Source organism: Tasmannia lanceolata, unplaced genomic scaffold (genome assembly GCF_043159265.1).
Source record: "Tasmannia lanceolata isolate RefF3 unplaced genomic scaffold, GAP_Taslan_0.1 ptg000015l, whole genome shotgun sequence".
NCBI lineage: Eukaryota > Viridiplantae > Streptophyta > Magnoliopsida > Canellales > Winteraceae > Tasmannia > Tasmannia lanceolata.
In genome coordinates, this window is record NW_027518692.1 from 41,171,420 (window position 1) to 41,189,452 (window position 18,033).

The following is an 18,033-nucleotide window of genomic DNA, read 5'->3' on the forward strand; positions in this document are numbered from 1 at the left end:
TTATAATTTTTTTTTTAAATATCACTTTTAGCAGCGGTCCTAACCGCTGCTAAAAGATACAGTACTGTTGCTATATTGATGAACTTCAATGTCTGCAAACCAAATGTAGCAGCGGTTATGACCGCTGCTATATAGTAACATACAATAGCGGTCTTTTTAGCAGCGGTTATAACTGCTGCTAAAACATACAGCGACGAGATAATCAGTAGCGGTTGTGTAACCGCTGCTGCAAGTAATAGCAGCGGTTTTGGCCACTTTTAGCAGCGGTTTTGACCGCTGCTAAAAACCTTTTTTGTTGTAGTGAGGGGACAATAAGGGCTTACACCATCTCGATATATTATATGCCGTGCGCTCGTTAAGTCTAGTATTTTGCAAAAAGTACAATAGGGTCCATTTCATAAGATGATCAAAACTGTTCCTTTGTTGTGCCACAACTTAAATAGGCTAGAGCCCAAAAATCATTTACATAGCATGAGCCTATCCCTCCCACACTATAGAAACCTCAATAGATTGGGGGTTACGATCATCCTGTGGAGATGATTTTACAGGTTGCAGCCTATTTATACTGTGGCGCAGCATATGAACGGTTTGGATCATATCTTATGAAGTGGTTCCTATTGTACTTTTTGAAAATAATGGACTTCACGCGCACACCATATAAAATCTCTTCGTATAAATGTAATGGGAAATCTTGGCAGGCCTTGGAGGTTATTCAAACCTTATAGATGTAAAATTTTCTTTAACTATTAAATAATTTATAAACGAAGAGATCAATTAGTGATGGTGACCAGTAGATCCGATACCATGGTTCGGCTATTCGAACGATCCGATCTTATTGATAGAAAAATCCCACGAATAGAATGATTCAAACTCTGCCAAAAAGGAAATTACACATTGAATATTGACGATTAACCAATTCTTTTCTTAAACTTGCATTTAAACTCTATCCGTCAAATGGTTAGGATCGTCTAGCTGGTGTATCTTTTTCCCATGGTTCATCCATTGTTGCACCTGTGATATAGACACTCTCCACGCTTGAGCCTCAAGAATAGACTGACATGAACAAACAATAATATTCAAACTTACAGTTAGAAACCTTTCCCTCTCATATGGGATTTGATTCTTATAAATGCACTGAAAAAGACATTCACTATATATTTCTTATAAGGAAATCACGCATGTCCTCAAAAGAGATTCAGATCATTTAGGCTTCCATTGCATATCTAGATAAGCCATCCATGGAGGGGCATGTGTTCTTCATCTGAAATATTGCAATCTGTGATAAGTTTGTTAAGTGTTTTATGTAATGGAAGATTGCAAGTAAGTTTAAAAAAAATCTCGGATGAACACAAAAGGTTTTATGTTGAATATGCTAACATTATAACTGGTCGGAGGTGGCAAAGGTTCTATGGTTCTAAAATGGGATGAAGTCATTAAAGGATAGTGTTGAAGGCACTAGTTCTCTTATTGTGCATGTATAAGCCTCATGCCCATTAGGTTATGAGGTAAAGGTTGCACACCTGAAGGGGGTCAGGGTGGTCCACCCAAACCACCAAAGTGTGTGCATAAACGCGCGACATGCTTGGAAAGTATATATATATATATTTATCAATATCTATTTATATAAAGAAAATGATATTTTACTGATATTTTATCCCCTTGTCCAACTTTTTTTCGAAAGATATATATTTTATTAGGAAATTGCTAGCGTCTATCGCAAAAGGCATTTCGCTCGCAGGTGGTCAGACATGCAACAAACCACCTGCGAAATGCATTTTGCGAAATTCCATCTTATTGATAAGGGAAGAAGAAGAGCCGACCAAGGAGTTAAAAGTAGATGAAGGTGAGGGAGGGAGGAAATCGAATGTCTCTAAACTATCCCTATTGAGCTTTCCAGCTCTAAAATACAATCAAAGAAAGATGAAATAATAGAAAGTAGCGAGGGCAAAAAATATCATTTTTTATTTATTTTTACATAGAGTAAGTATTTTGTATTGAAACTTTTATACAATAACTGCCACCAAGTCAATCTATGATATATGTAAATAAAGTAAATCTAATACGACAAAATAAAGCAAATCAAATACGACAAATGACATGGTTGGAAAAAAATACCTTTTTTAAGATTGTCGTTATCTTTTTCCTTTATAGAATCATTGTTCCTTTTAAGATGTCGAAACCATTATAACATACGTGTTTGGGCCTGTATGTCCCGCATGAACTTGAGGCAGAATGTGTTGGGAATGGTCCGCCCTATGGCTGCATTTGGATCGCCCGAATTAGGAATTGGAATTGGAATCAGCATCCTATTCTAACATATATTTCTACTTCCTGGAAGTATTCCCGTAAAATAAAAATCCCATGTTTGGTTGACCGGACTATGGTGGAAAAAAAAATCCCGGTAAAATAAAAATTCCTTTGTTTGGTTGCTTGAACTGTTGGGAAGAAAAAAGTTCTTCTTTTGGTTATCTTGGTTCCTCGGATTTCGTGCGGGATTATTTTGGTTCTTGGGATTTTTTTTCCAGCTTTAGGTTTTGTGCGGGGTTATTTTGGTTCGTGGGATTGTTTTGTGCTCACTATATAACCAGCAACCAAACGTGGGTTTCCTGCGGAAATTCCACAAAAGTCCCAAGAACCAAAAAAATTCCTGCATCCAAACGGAATCGGAATATCACCTCTTAGAGCAGGAAACAAATTCATTCAATTGGCTGGAATCGGAATTCATTCAATTGGCTGGAATCGGAATATCACCTCTTAGGGCAGGAAACAAATTCTGACATTTTCCCTCTTTAATTCTGCCAAGGTGTCATTTCCACCGCCTCATGATTATGTTCATTTCTTCGAACAAAACACCAGAATCAGGAATAATCGGAACTCCCCTCTATTTGGTTGATAATCCTATTGACATTTCATTAGCTGTGTTTACTGGGAAAAGAATTCTACTTTAACTTAACCCATTGTCTCTACGATGTAGAGATCGTACGACGTAATGGAGATATCTTGGTCTAGATCCGATGGTTCGCAGAATTCGGGACCTAATGATGTTCGGCCTGCTATAATAGTTGTAGAGCCCCTATTAGATTAGTAAGGCAGAAGGAAGGCTCAACCAGAATGGGATTTTCCCTTCCTCTTTCGCTTTTGAATGACTGAACCTTATTGGGACTTCTAAGGTGTTTGTATGGGAGTGGAGAGAGGAGGGAAGGCTAAAGGTTTTCTAAGTACCCAAGCGTCATGGTTTGTTGAGCTACTGGTTCCCCAGTTGTAACGAAGCCTTAGCTACAAAACCTTTGGGACTTATCAGAATATCAAGGCACTCTTCTTTCTCTCATAAGGTTCCAGAACCTAATTCCGGAAATCCAAATGCACCCTTAATTGTGCTTAATTGTGTTATAACAAGCATTAAGCTTGCAAGAGAGGCCTGATTCTGATCCATTTCAGGAGGCCCATATGGGTATCTTGGCACAAGCCCAAAGTGAAGAAGGCTACTTGAACCATAACCACACAAAGAGAAAACCAATTCAGTGATAAACCACCTCTTTTTACACATGATTGGCTCAGTTATTTCATAAAGAGCCAGCCCTAGAGACCTCAAGGAATCAGGACCACTTACAATACACATCTCTGTAGAGTATCCCAACCTTAGGCCCACCAGTGGGTCCCTCAGGAATCAATCATTAACACTTACAATACACAGTTCTAATTGCAATGATGTCACAAACTCCCTAGATATTGGAAGGAGAACTCGGTACGTAAAATAAAGGAAATATATCCCAATCATAAAATGAAATAGAAGTTGCAAGGGAACAAAATTAACACTTTTATTTACCACAGAACAGTATATATATTCAGAGATTTTTTTATTTATTCCCATACATTGAGCACTGATTTCCTTGAGTTTTCATCTGATTACCATGGAGGAGAAAGAGAAAGAGACACACTCATACACACAAAACACATGCAGACACATGGGGAGAGAGAGAGAGAGAGAGAGAGAGAGAGAGAGAGAGAGAGAGAGAGAGAGAGAGAGAGAGAGAGAGAGAGAGGCAGTAAGATGTTGGAAAACCTCTCTCCTAGTCTGTCCTTTGAGCTTTGGCTTAGAGGAAGTCATAGCTCTTGTTTGAATCACTTCAAACCGTGCATGGATATTAAAAAAGGGAGCCTCTTCCAATGAGAATTGTATGTGATTCAGACTTCACCCACAGTTAGCTGAACTTCATTTTGGTTACCCATGTTTTCCTCATTGTTATCAGTTTGTTCATGCAATTTTCCACCTTCACCTAACTTTACCTCTTTCCGATTCTGTTGGACATCGATGGGATAAACCTCCGAACAACCCATCGTCCCCGACCTAACAATGTTGTTAATGTGCTCAGGTAGTTCTTGCTCTCGTATAACTTTATCCCTATAGATACAGTAGAGCAACATTTGGAGGACCCCAAAGACGAAACCGAGTATGTTCGGCAGCTATTTGTACAAGAAACATGTGGAAACCAACAATTAGTGCCAAATTCTCCATAAAGCGATAATAGAATTGGATAAAATGTACAAAAAAAATTGAGGAACTTACAGCAATGTAGAGATCCTTCATTAGCATGCCATAGCCGAACCACATCACTGCGCTTAGAGTGAGGAACAAGGACAATGAAAATGGCATGTACTCTACACTCTTGGTGCGTATGACAAGCCTCTGCAAAAAAGAAAAAACAAAGAAAAAAAAAAGTAAATAATAAGAAAAAAATAAATATATATGGGTGGGTGTATATAAACGTATGGTGAAAGTACATAGTGTACACGCATAGCTACACATTACAGTACAGAGTTCAATGTTCAATAAATGTAGACTACATAATTCTATTTCCTTTCTATTAGAGCAGAGAAAACATCTGGGCTGGTTAGGCAAAAAGCAGCAAAGTTATCTTAATTTTTATCCTCACCATGATGCTAAGTGGAGCCACAAACACGCATACAGAAAAGGTGACGCAGACCCATCCGAGAATTTTAACACGGTTTGATCCTTTAGCTAATAGGAGAGTGACGAGAAGAATCAAAGAAAATACACCAAGGTTCAAACCCAATAGCAGTTTGGCAGTCAATATCTGCAACTCCAAAAACAAACTTTATTAGAGAGATTATTTAATGGTCTGATAATAATTAAAACTTAAACAGTTGTTCAAAAATGAAGAAGAGGGAGAAGAGTCAGTCTTTCAGTACCCTAGCGTTCCGCGGTGCGTAAGCTATGAACATGGCTATGTACATAGTTTCTATGATACATCCAATTGTATTGATGGTGATGAGAAGGGAAGCATCAGTCTTGAGAAATGCATAATAGATCCAAAGCATTGAGCTGAATAGTGCAACGACATAAGGCACAGATTGAAATCCCTCCGTTGATTTCTTCCGGTACACTCTATAGAATGTGGGTCTGCGATAAAATTAAAATTGAATTAAAATTACTCCACCCCCATGAACAGCTTAATTACCGTAGAAACAAATTAACAGTAAAAAAATTGCCAGAAACAACAACAAAACTTACAGTGGGGCAAGGTACACCATGAATGACACCAGATTACCTATCATTAAAGAAACAAAAGATTAATTAATTAATATGTTATCATAATTTATAGAGAACTCTATTAAATAAATAGGAAAAAAACATGATGCTACAAGTAGGGTAGCTCATGAATCTGTTCATCATACATAGATTAATATCTAAAGGGAAACAGGTAACAATCTTACTAAGAGTAATCCCAAAAGTAATTAGAAAATATAGGCAGATCATCATAATCCCAAAAGTAACATGAATGGTGTTGTTCGAGGTTTGATGGAGAGTAATATTATATCATACTTGACTAAAAATTAGAAACCAGAATACCATACCTCAAAAGAAAGAAAAGAAATAAAATATAGAAAACGAGAAAAAGCCTATCAACCAAACTCAAGAAGAATGAGAAGAAAGAAAGAACATGAAAGGAATCCATTTTAATCAAACCCAAAAAATTCATAGTACTAAAACTCGATGGGTACACTTGAAACTCGTCCGAATTGACTCGATACAATTGGAAAATTGACTCAAGTCATTGAATGAGATGGGGATGATAATTACAAGAAAAACTTAGAAAGGTATAGAACTTAGGTATTTCAATATAAAATTTCTGTATGAGTCTCGATTGAGTAGACCGAGTGGACATGACTCGGTTCCATGCCGAGTCGAGTCGAGTTTCCAAGTTTTTGAACTATGACAAAAGGTAGTAGAAGAAGAAAAAGTAGGGTTATGCATGAAAATTGAGAAGTCTATGGCTACCTAAGAGGCCAAAGATGAAAGCCCAGGGATGGTGCATGGTGAAGATGGCCATCTTTGTAGAAAAGAAGCAAAAACAAAGAAGGGAACTCTCCTTGAGGCAAAGTAGAGTGAGGGTTTTGGAGAGAAATCCTTGCTAATTTATAGGGTTGAGGTGATAGACGTGTCAAATCTCTCTTGTTTGAATATTGTGCACATTTGGAGATGATGAGATTAAATAGGAAGAAGGTGAGAATTGTTGTCCTGATAGTGAGGGGGATGAAAGGTGGCGTTGGATAATCATTCCCCAACCGAACAAATGGAATTTTACGTTACTCGTTTGAGAGTGTGAGAGCTTTCACGTGATCACCAATTCCCTTTTTGCCGTTTCCATCCAACTGAATACACGCCTTTCTTTTGTCTTTACTAAACCCCTTTTACCCTTGAACCCCCCTCTGTCTCTCACACACAATTTTCAAGAGTCATTTTCACTCTCCAGTTCTCTACTTTAAAAAAAAAAAAAAAAATTTACTGTCATTCTCTCTCTCATTTTAAATATGATATGAACAAAAGAGAATAAAAGCAACCCACTTTTAAGAACTATCCCTTGATATTTGATCAACTTAAGAAGTTGGCTGCTGTTGGATCAAATATCAGCGGTGGTAAGTCCTACACTTGACTTAATGCTCAGGCACCATATTAAATCTCTATAAACAAAACCCATATTTACTTGTCATATACTAACTCTCTCTCTCTCTCTCTCTCTCTCTCTCTCTCTCTCTCTCTCTCTCTCTCTCTCTCTCTCCATTTTCTCTCATTTTAAAAAGCCTATAAAAAAAAGGGCACTGATAAATCGACCCTCAAATATCTTAAATCGACCCCCATGTGTCTTTCTCTCATATACTTAGTCATATCTACGAAAAATTATATGATGAGTGGGCGTACAAACGCATGAAGGTAGCACGGTGGAAGTATTCACGAGAAGCTGTCGAATCAAATATCAAGGGCGGTATCTCCATTACGCCTTTGTACTCCCATGGTTTGAAATTTCGGTTTTGGTACCGGTTTTGGACCCCTGAAATTTTGAAATTTCGGCCGAATCTGGGAAACAAAGAAAAGAATATTTTATTCAATATTAAATTTCGGTAATTTCAATCGAAATTTCAGTGAAATATTGAATTAATTAAAAAATAGGTTTTTGGGTAAAATTTTGGAAAAATCAAAATTTCGGATTTCGGTCGAAATTTAAAACCATGTGTACGCCCACTCATCATATAAAATCTCCCAATTTACTCTCTCTCTCTCTAATAAAGCAAGTGGTTTAAAATCCAAAAAGGGACAAAACGAGAGAATACACTTCTTTATCTTGTTCTCTGTTTTCCTTTTGTGGTTTTTTGTAGCTGCACGTATGACTTTCTTTTGTTTGAAGCTCTCTTTACTCCTTTTCCATTCTTCACTAATTTGGTTGTTTGTGTGAAATCTCTCTCTCTCTCTCTCTCTCTCTCTCTCTCTCTCTCGCCCATAGACACTTCTAGATTATGTCATTGCACGGATGACGTTTGTGCTTGCAGTTATAGAAGATAATAAAACAAAAAAGAATGAAAAATGTAATCATTAGTATTATTATTTTTTGAATGGTAAAGCAATTGATAGAGAAAAAAACACAGGAAGAACAAACATTCAAAACATAACAACCGATCAAGGAGGGGGGAAATCGAAAACTTCCAACTCCATAATTCAATTATATTGAATTCTCATTAATAAACATTAATATTATGGGATTTGCTAGGGTCCATCAAAGAAGGCATTTCACGGTGGTCTGTTGCATGAGAGAGCAGCCAGATCGGCTCACTTTTCAACAGATTTGGTCTTTATTCGTGAGGTGGCTTCTCTCTCATGCCTTCAGAGATGGTCCCTGGAATAACCCTACTATTATTATTGTCATTATTAATGTTGTTGCTATGCAAGCTAGAGATGGAGAGGTTAGAATGATCTATTAGAGGAATGAGAATATGCTAGCGAGCTCTATTAGTAAAAGAGTTTCCATTAATTAGATTGCATGAGGAAGATAGGGTTTCAATTTAGTGCATAATGATGCGTCGCCCACCAAATCATTTAATATTGTAGTCTCATCTGATGTGCTGTGGAATGAAATCTTTTTTTTTTTGAATTACAAACATAAATGTGAATATACATTCATTTAAGTAGAGTATGTAATAGATTTATGGTAATTTATATCAGCACTCCCTTTCCCTAGTGGTGGTACTCCTCTCTTCATTTTCATTTATTTCATTGGTAAGACAAGGCTGTTACAATTCTCAAAAGTGAATAAATGTCCCCCCAAAAAAGGATTCTAGGTCTACCAATATCCAGTCAAGAAGTGTTCACTATCTGAGGAGTGCCATTATCAAAACAAGGGAGAAGTGCCACCTAAGCAATGATTTAAGGGTACTAAATGAATGACTTCGAAAGGGGTGTGTGTGTATGCACGCGCACTTCAGTGAGATGGTCCAATGGGGATGCCCTTCAAGCTAGTTTTTGCAAGGATGCCCTTCAAGCTAGTTTTTGCAAGGATGCCCTTCAAGCTAGTATATGTACTTCGGTGAGATGACCCAATGGGGATGCCCTGCTAGCTAGTTTTTGCAACACTTAAGTTTAGCATTACTCATATATACGCACAGTAATTGATTAAAATTTGGATATTATTAACAAGGGATCATTGTCCTATATATTTTGGAAAAAAGGAAGTCATACCATTATTCAAGGTATGTTTTGCTTGAAGTTTGAAGAATAAGAGAAAGCATATTCGTGTTGTTTAATTGTTTAGATCTGTTCGATGACTAATGTGCGGCGCAAACTTCCCACTCACTTCTTTCTACCTTTAAATTGATTTTAGACCTATTCGAAATCTTTCTATATACAGCGCTAACATATATACACGCCCACGCATCATATACATTTCCTAACACAACTACATAAGTAGTAGTTTTTCTTTTCTTTTTTTTCTTTTTTTTTTTGAATTTCAGTATTTAAATGTCTTAGTACTAGTTGGCAATACTTTTTTATCTGAATCATCTACACTAAAATAACTAACATATAAGTGAAGTCCCAGCAACTATTTAGGCTGGCTACTTAACATGGATTTACTAAGATTGGGGTGGAGGGAGTGGACTCTTTGTGTGTGTATGTGGCACGCATCGCTGCACCTTTTGCTACTGATTGTAAAATAAAAGGGCATTTTCCAAAGAGGGAAATAATAGGAAAATAATACCTCCTCCTTTTAATTAAAGCCTAAATGCGTTTACCTGTGTGAGTAGGCGTATCATCTTAGCTTCTTTCTTTTTCTCATAATGGCAAAGAAAACAGCTGGTGACAAAGGAAAACATTCTCAGCATTTGAAGGATCCTGGAAGGATGATTTTGCTAACTTTTCAAAAGCATGCATAGTAAGGAAACTAGGAAAAGCAAGATACAATGAAATGTATTGCTTCCTTGTTTGGCGTTTTGGGTTCCAACTAAACTTCTCTTAAGTGTCATTTTCAACTAAACTTCTTAAACTCCAGCCCACCTTAATCTGAGCAAATGGTATTATTTTAGTGCATGTCTATTGGATAAAAGGGAAACAAGTAAATTGGATTAGATTTCTTCAAATCATGAAAAGTAGAAGGTAAGCTACGTGGGTGTTTGGATCTAGGGAAAAGAAAATTATGAAAAATAATATTTTCATCAAAAAATATTCTATGAAAAATAAAATTTTGGTAGTTTTGTAGTTTTCCTAGGACAGCAAGGAAATTTTCGATTTAGGCAATGTTTCTTCCGATGTAAATTACGCGTAAAACTAATTTTATGCTCATTTCAATGTGGAAAATGGGCATAAAATTTGTTTTAGACGTCGAAAGAAATGGAGCCTTAGGAAAAAATTTCCATGAAAAATAAGTTTACCAAACACTGAAAATTTCATTTTCCATGGAAAAAATCGAAGGAAATTTTTATCTACAACCAAAGAGACCAGTGTGCGAGTAAAGTAGCACATCAACATGGGAGATAAACATCAAGTAAAAAGAAAAGAAAGAAAAAATTAAGATAGTGTTAGGAGATGATCGACGACAGGATGGTACATTGTGATTAGAACTAATCATCAGTGAAAAATAATCTTATGGACCCCACGATCGTAATTAGTCAATCATGAGATTTCTATGATTAAATTTTGACCGTTGACCGACTTATTTTAGTCATTAGTTCATCGACAGACACTGATCAGATAAGATAAGATGGTCTGGTTAGTGAGGATGGTACCCAAGTGGTTTGTGTATATATCCTTTAGAAATTGGTATCTATTGCATTGCACTCGTCATCTTCATTTATGTTGTATGGTGCCACAATGTGCACTTGATAATCTATTTTGCTTCAGAAAAGTTAGGAGAGTGCAATAAGTTAAAATGTAAATTAAAAACAATTCAAAGCTTTCGAAAGGACTAGGATTCTTCTGTTTTGTATTTTCTTTACATCACAAGAGAAAACAGAAAATAAAACATATATTAGTAAAGTGGGAGAGGGAGATGTTGTTGAATTCATGAATATCCGTTATACATGGAATCTGCATCATATGGCAACCCCTCTCTCTCTCTCTCTCTCTCTCTCTCTCTCTCTCTCTCTCTCTCTCCAATCCACTCTTCATATTGGGGAGAAAACTTAAAAAAGATCTGAAGATCTCATCTTTCTTTGGAAAAAAAAATCTTTGAAAAGCCCCAAAAGATAGTACCTCTCTCTCTCTCTCTCTCTAATAATAATAGCATACATGGAAGAAAACTTTAAAAAGCCCAAAAAGATTTCATTAATGGAGATGGAAGCTGCATCATCACCATCATCCATATCTCTGAGGTTTGGGTAAGTATGCAAGTTTGGGTATGGTGGACCTGACCAGTTCACTAATAGAACCATACAGAAATACAAAAGGCCCACTTGAGTTTAGTGATAGCAAACTGTATCCCACAGCCACACCCAATTCAGAAGGAATATCATGTGTCATCCTAGATTCTCTCAAAACTAGTGTGATTTTGCATGATTTTCCACTCAAGCAAGTGTCTTAGTTTTTCATAAATTCTCCTACAAAATGTACAAGATATAGGAGTGTCAATGGACCCAGACCGTTAGATAATGGGAGCCCATCAGATTAAAATAGATCCGGACATTAAGGGCATGTTTGGCAAACGTGGAAAAGAATTTCATGGAATATTCATCGGCCCAACTATGAAAGAGAATGGGTGGTGGAGAGAGCTTGAGAAATCCCTAAAAACAGAGAAAACAAATACGCTGCTAATTGGGTTTTTTTTCTTATTTTTCAGAGGATATTCAAGCTCCCCTCACTCTCACTGTCACGCCCCAAACTGAGATTGCGGGCCAGGCATGTGACAGGGCCGCTTGCCCATGGGGTAAAATCCCATAGGCATGCAAGGCTAATTACAAGCTTACATGGGTATAATTAGTTATCTAAATTGCTAAAGATATGAATAGTTAAATCTAAGATCATTTAATTTGGCCATAAGTCCTAAATCACAATTGTCTTACGATACCTGAATAAAGCCTTAAGTCTCTGATAAGCATATAAGTCAAAGTCAGAATCCTAATCCGCTAATCCCCTCAATCCTTGAGGTCTCATGATCTGAAAGAAGTAGTAGAATGAGCTCTCAACAACTCAGCAAGTAATTAATCAGTACATCTGACAATCCGATCAAGCAGATTTGAACATATAATAGGAAAAAGTATTCTTAAACACTTCAGAAAGATTTTTCTTCAAAAACATTTTTCATAATTGAAAACATTATCAACTCGTTATACATAACAGTTCTGCCAATTCATTTCATGCTCATCAGTCTGAAGTACCGAATAGTGATCTCACTATTCAAAAAGCACGGATAATAATAAAAAAATAGTGTCCAACCCCAACTAGCAAGTCGATGATCGATCGATCGAATGTGAGCTCGTACCAGTGTCCGACCTCACCAAAAAATATAAGTCTATCTCCCCTAAATCGGTAAAACTGACTAAAATTTCTTTGTGAAAACCAATTAAAAACAAGGAAACTTCCTCAATTAGAATTTCATGAAGGGAAATGTTATCAGCACAACCATAATTTGATATTTGCTCAAACCTACCTGTCTTTTTTTCTTTAATTGGCTTGTGAGAGCTTTTTGGGAAATTTAATAACCTTTTGACAGCTCTTTAAATACTAAAAGATAGGTTAGTGAAACTATCAAAATATGGTTGTGTTGATATCATTTTCCCTTTCATAGAAGCTCTAATTGATATTTTTTTTACAAAGACACTTCTAGATTGAAATTAAAGTTCTTTTGTGATTAAACAATAAGGCTCTATAAATATCTTAATTCCACAGAATTTTGAAAGGGGAGAGGTGGGTCCTCATGGATTCTACTCTCTCACATACTCTCTCTCTCTCAATTGAAATTGTTGTGATCTGTTGATTATGATGGCACATGGATCGTTTGGGATGATCGGCCTTCTGATAATAGGATTGCACAATTTACACGTACCGATCACCTATCTAAGCTTTCAAATCGGTGATCTAGATATTGTCAATGGTTTGATCTTTATTGAGTAAATTCAACTGTCCGATCATGGACTTTTCAGCCGTTGATATGATGAATCTAACCAATCCAATTGCCAATCTAAAACATCTGGACTTCAATTCGATGGTTCATAAGTGGTTTGATCAAGCTGAAAACTATAATGGAATATCCTGCGCTCGATCAGCTGAGATGCACTTGCACAAAGAGGCCTCTCAAGTCTCTCCCTATCTGCAATCTCTCACAACTGGCCCCACTAATATCCCGTCGAATAATTTTTTTATGTTTGTCAAACATGCCCTATTTTTGGTTTTTTTTTTTTTTTTTGAACTGGTGAAAATTTATTATAGAAAAAGCACCCAAACTGAATAAGTCGAGGCAAAAGGGGAACAACGAAATGATAGAAAAAGAGCAACACAGAGAAGCCTCATGAAACTATGGGAGGAAAAAAATCAAAAATATATAAAGCCTCACGGACACAACATGCCCTATGTTTAATTTGAAAGAGGATCCCATGATCCGATTTAATGAAAATTTTCTAAATAATTCATTAGCGGACCCCAGTTAGTTTGGGACAAAGGCTTAGTTGAGTTGAGTTGAGTATCGGCCATGATCCGATTAGAGACTTGAAAATTAGTATGGATCGATATTCAAGATCTGGGGAAATATCATGGTTTAGTGTGTATTATGGGAAATGTTATCAGCACTACTGTATTTTGATGAGGGCACTCCTCACTTTATTAAAAGTACGGTATGGCCCGCACCATAGGATGATCCAAACCGTCCATTAGAATGGCCACAGCCTAAATAGGTTGTGCACAAAAATCATTTCCATTGGTTGATCCTAACCTTTCGATCTGAATGTTAGAGTGTTGATCCTAACCCTCTATAGATCAGAGGGTTAGGATCAACATATGGAAATAATTTTTGTGGCACACTGGCCCATCTAATGGACGGTTTGAATCATCTTATGGTGCGGGCCATACCGTACTTTTAATAAAGTGAGGAGTGCCCTCATCAAAATACAGTAGTGCTGATAACATTTCCCTATATTATAATGCTATTTCACTAATTTTTTTACAACACAGGTTAGTATAAGCTATAGGATATTAAGTAATTCTTATAACAAATTTGTTAATATTCACTCAATTGCACCATGTAGGAACATACATTGTAATGATAGTAAAATAAAATTTTGTGTTCGATCTTTGAGGTCAGAAGCCCAAAGAAGTTGGATTCGAGCAGCGAGGGTAGTATCTTAGTGAAGTGAATTCGAGCTGGACTGGAAGATTACTCATTCCCAGCGTGAAGCAAACAAAGCGGCTCATTATCTTCTAAATCTAATGTATTTTTAAGGATATGCGTATTCACCATTATAGTTTTCCTCTGGTGTTGAATGCCATTATTAGCAGTGCTAAGTCTTATTTGAAATTATAATCTTCCTTTCTATGCGCCCCCCCCCCCCCCCCCCCCCAAAAAAAAAAAAAAATCCCCCCTCCCCCTCTCTCTCTCTCTCTCTCTCTCTCTCTCTCTCTCTCTCTCTCTCTCTCCTATTTCGTCCAGCCTGTTAGTCAAGAAGGGCACACCTGTAGAAGCACTTAGGGAAGCTTTGTGGGCCCACACATGCAAAACCAATCAAAAGAGAGCCAGCCCAACTTGTAGGCCCACAAATGCAAAATCAATGAAAATTGAGCCAACCCAACTGCACAAATGAGTCCATCTCATCATCTGCACTCCAGGATGGTTCACAATTGCCCAATTGAGCACTAGAGCATTACAGAAAGAGATCAGGATGATGGATATCCAAGATTATTCGAGAGTCGCGGATTAAAGATAGACTGGTCAATAAACGGACCCTTACAAGCTGTGGGTTGAATCTATCTTCATAGTCTTGTTATCTTTCCATTAACACAATTAACACACACTAGGATCGTCAGAATATAGCTTGTCGGGATCCTTTTTTTACTACGAGTTCAGTCCTTCCTTTTAAGATGTGTCATAAACGCTTATTCTAAAACTTGTCAGAAATTTTATTTGTGCGTGCTCGTTTAGATCGACAATTATTTTTAGTATTTAAGCTTAGATCGGAGAGGGAAGCGTTTCTAAGCTCAAGCTCAAAAACTCATGTGGGCCCACATTTTTTGGGGTGATTCAAAGCATTCATTTGAAAGGCCTTTCCATGGATAGGATGCCTACAAAAAAATCAGGTCCATAAGATCATCCTAACCCTTCCATTTGTGGAGGGAAAAAAATGAGCAGATCTGTGGAGAAACAGTATCTGTCCATTTTCCCTCCACTTTTGGATAGGTTAGGATAATCCTATGGACCTGATTTTTGGTACACATCCTATCCATGTAAGGGCATTTCAAATGAATGCTTTGGATCACCCCAAAAATATTGGCTCACATGAGTTTTTGACGCTCGAACTTAGAGAAGCTATCTGAGCTCGGGCTCAGAAACACTTTACTCTAGATTGAATTATATAATATTTAATCTATATAATCCATCACCCAGAACATCAATATTGCTAATAACAAGGGGATTCAAGAATAAATCAAATCTACTTTCATTAAAAATAAATGAATATTATGATGAAACAGGTCTGGAAACTAAAATGAGATTGGTTTTCATCAAAGATACAGAAGAAACATCAGTTAAGTCTAAGACATAAGTTAAGTCTAATAACTTACCCTTGTCATTTTCAGTTTTTTAATTCCCTATACCTTACTTTTTTTAGTTTTTAAAATCCGGGTAAGTTCCAATGATTCCCAATTCCCGTCTTCTCCCTGAACTTTGCTTATCCCAAGATTGAATTATAAAAGAGAGATTTGCTAGGATGTCTCCATTCACGAGGTGGCTGGTTTGGCATGTGACAGACCAGCCGCGAAATGCCTTTTGCGTTGGACGCTAGCAATTTCCATTATAAAATCCATGTACCATGGTTTCACAAAGAATTGGGACAATCAAAGCAAAAATGACATGTTTTATTTATCTCAGTGTTGTTTGGTTGCCATCTGCTCTTCACCTTTTTTAGGGTTTGACTTTCCTCTTGAGTAAAGAGGAAAAGGAAAGTAAAGAAATGGGATTACTTATTATCCGTCTAGAATGAGAATGTAGTATTGTACCCTTTGGAAATCTACATGGAAAGATAATGTCCCGACCGCGAGACAAAAGGGACCCAAACAAGTGGAGATACAAAACAAACTAAGGCTATCACTTTCTTTCCTATACAGGATACATATTTGTGTCACTCTTTCTTATTATGTCCTTTATTCTTTCAAAAGAAATACTTAGATGATGGTATCGTAGATAGGTTGTTTCCCAAAAATCTACTAATTAGAATGATTTTAATATATTTTATACCGTGTAAGCACTTATTGTCCCTTATTTTTCAAAAAGTATTGTACCGGCCACATTATAAGGTGATCCAAACCGTCCATGTGATGGGCCGTAACGTAAATAGGTTGTGCCCAAAAAATTATTTCAATAGGATGATCCTAGCCCTCCGATCTATAGATGGACGGTTTGGATCATCCTATAGTGCGGTCCGTACAGTACTTTTTTGAAAATAAGGGACTATGAGGGCTTACACCTTATAAAATCTCATAATAGATTGGGGTTGGGGAAGATCGTCACGTGGAGAAGATTTTGGGGGACAAGGCAAGGGACCAACAAATGAATTGTGTAGATAATCCAAATAAGTTGGGCCCACTGCAATTTAACCTTTTTTTATGAAGCGGGTATAGTGTATTCAATCGCGCTATCAGAGCCGTACACGAGTGCATGATGATCTTGTCCGTCCATGGCTTCAAGAAGAAAATAAAAAAAACAGAAGTGGGTTCTCGCCACGTGTACTGTCCACTGTCTTTTTCGTAACGGGGTTTGAGACTGGATAAGAATAAAAAGACAATAAAGGTCTTCATCACGAGTCACGCAGCTGTAACATGTGCCCATCTTTTATGACAAATTTACCAGAGATGACACTGCGAATACCTAACGTCAATATACTGTCAGTTTCTGAAATATGCCCGGAATATTTTAATGGGCTTCTCTAAACTAGAGGGGGCTGTCTCAAGTAAGAAAAGGGAGCGAATATATTAATTCCCAATTGAAAAGGAGAACAGGCATTAATCTATTTAATTAGGTGTGTCATTTACATATATGTCCCCGGGCTCAGTCACTAAAGAACACTCATCAAAGATCGGGAAGAGTCTAGTGCCATCAACGTAATTATTCCTTAAAACCAAGGTTAAGCAATCAATGACTGTGACAAGTGAACATCAAGGACCAGTTTAGTGTTTAGACTGCGACTCTAGGTGATTCGACCCACTCAGTGTGTGGGGCCCACCACTTACTAAAATTTTCTCCATTTTCACCGACCAACTAGGCAACTACCATATTCGAGCATTCAGAGTGGGGGCCCACCTTCGAAGATCAATTCTATGGTCCCTAACGCTGGCATGTATATGGAATCAGGACCGTAGAAAATCAACGGTTTATATTTTCGTCCGTCGGTTCAACGGATCAGATCACATAAAAGTAGCACAAGCGGGGCACAGTGTCTATATTGATTCAGCTAGCTAGCCTAACGGTGTGTGGGCCCCCCCCACTTAGTTTATTTTTGTGATTCTCACCAACTAACTACCATATATGCTAATGCTAATCCAAAGCGGGCCCACCTTTAAAAAGAGCACGGTCCAGATCATTGGTGAGGATCAATGTTAGGGTCCCACATGCCAGCATGTATATGGAATCAAGACAGTATATCTTGTAGAAAAATCAACGGTTTAGATTTTCGTCCATTCGATCAGCAGACTGGATCAAATGAAAGTAGCACAAGCGGGGCCAGTGATTGTCTGTATACCATCTTTTTACAATTGTCAGACACCAAAAAGGCTACTACCATATTTTGATAATGGAACGAACTCATCTTGTCTTTATTATTTAAACAGCAGCCATTCGTTATTGCAGTTCTCAAAAGCTCTCGTAAGCCAATTAAAAAAAAGGACAAACTGACTTTGTCTAACTATCAAAACATGGTTGTGTCAATATTAGCACCCAAAAGACTACGGCTTGACTTGGAACTGATCTCGCCAATGAAAAGCCGACACGTATGATATCATAAAGGGTGGAAAGAGCAAAAACGATACCAACTTAACAAAAAATCCTCTCT

At 37.2% G+C, this 18,033-nt stretch overlaps 1 protein-coding gene across 1 annotated transcript; it reads right to left on the reverse strand.

Annotated features, from left to right (window-relative positions):
- Window positions 1–3,793: 3,793 nt before the first annotated feature.
- LOC143847290 (bidirectional sugar transporter SWEET14-like) lies at window positions 3,794–6,477 on the reverse strand. The gene is made up of 6 exons (XM_077356074.1): window positions 6,302–6,477; window positions 5,534–5,570; window positions 5,212–5,422; window positions 4,935–5,096; window positions 4,568–4,687; window positions 3,794–4,464 (listed from the first exon to the last, which is right to left on the reverse strand). Exons 1-6 carry the CDS (start codon window positions 6,351–6,353, stop codon window positions 4,186–4,188), a joined length of 861 nt encoding a protein of 286 aa, XP_077212189.1. The 5' UTR covers window positions 6,354–6,477; the 3' UTR covers window positions 3,794–4,185.
- Between the last annotated feature and the right edge of the window lie 11,556 nt (window positions 6,478–18,033).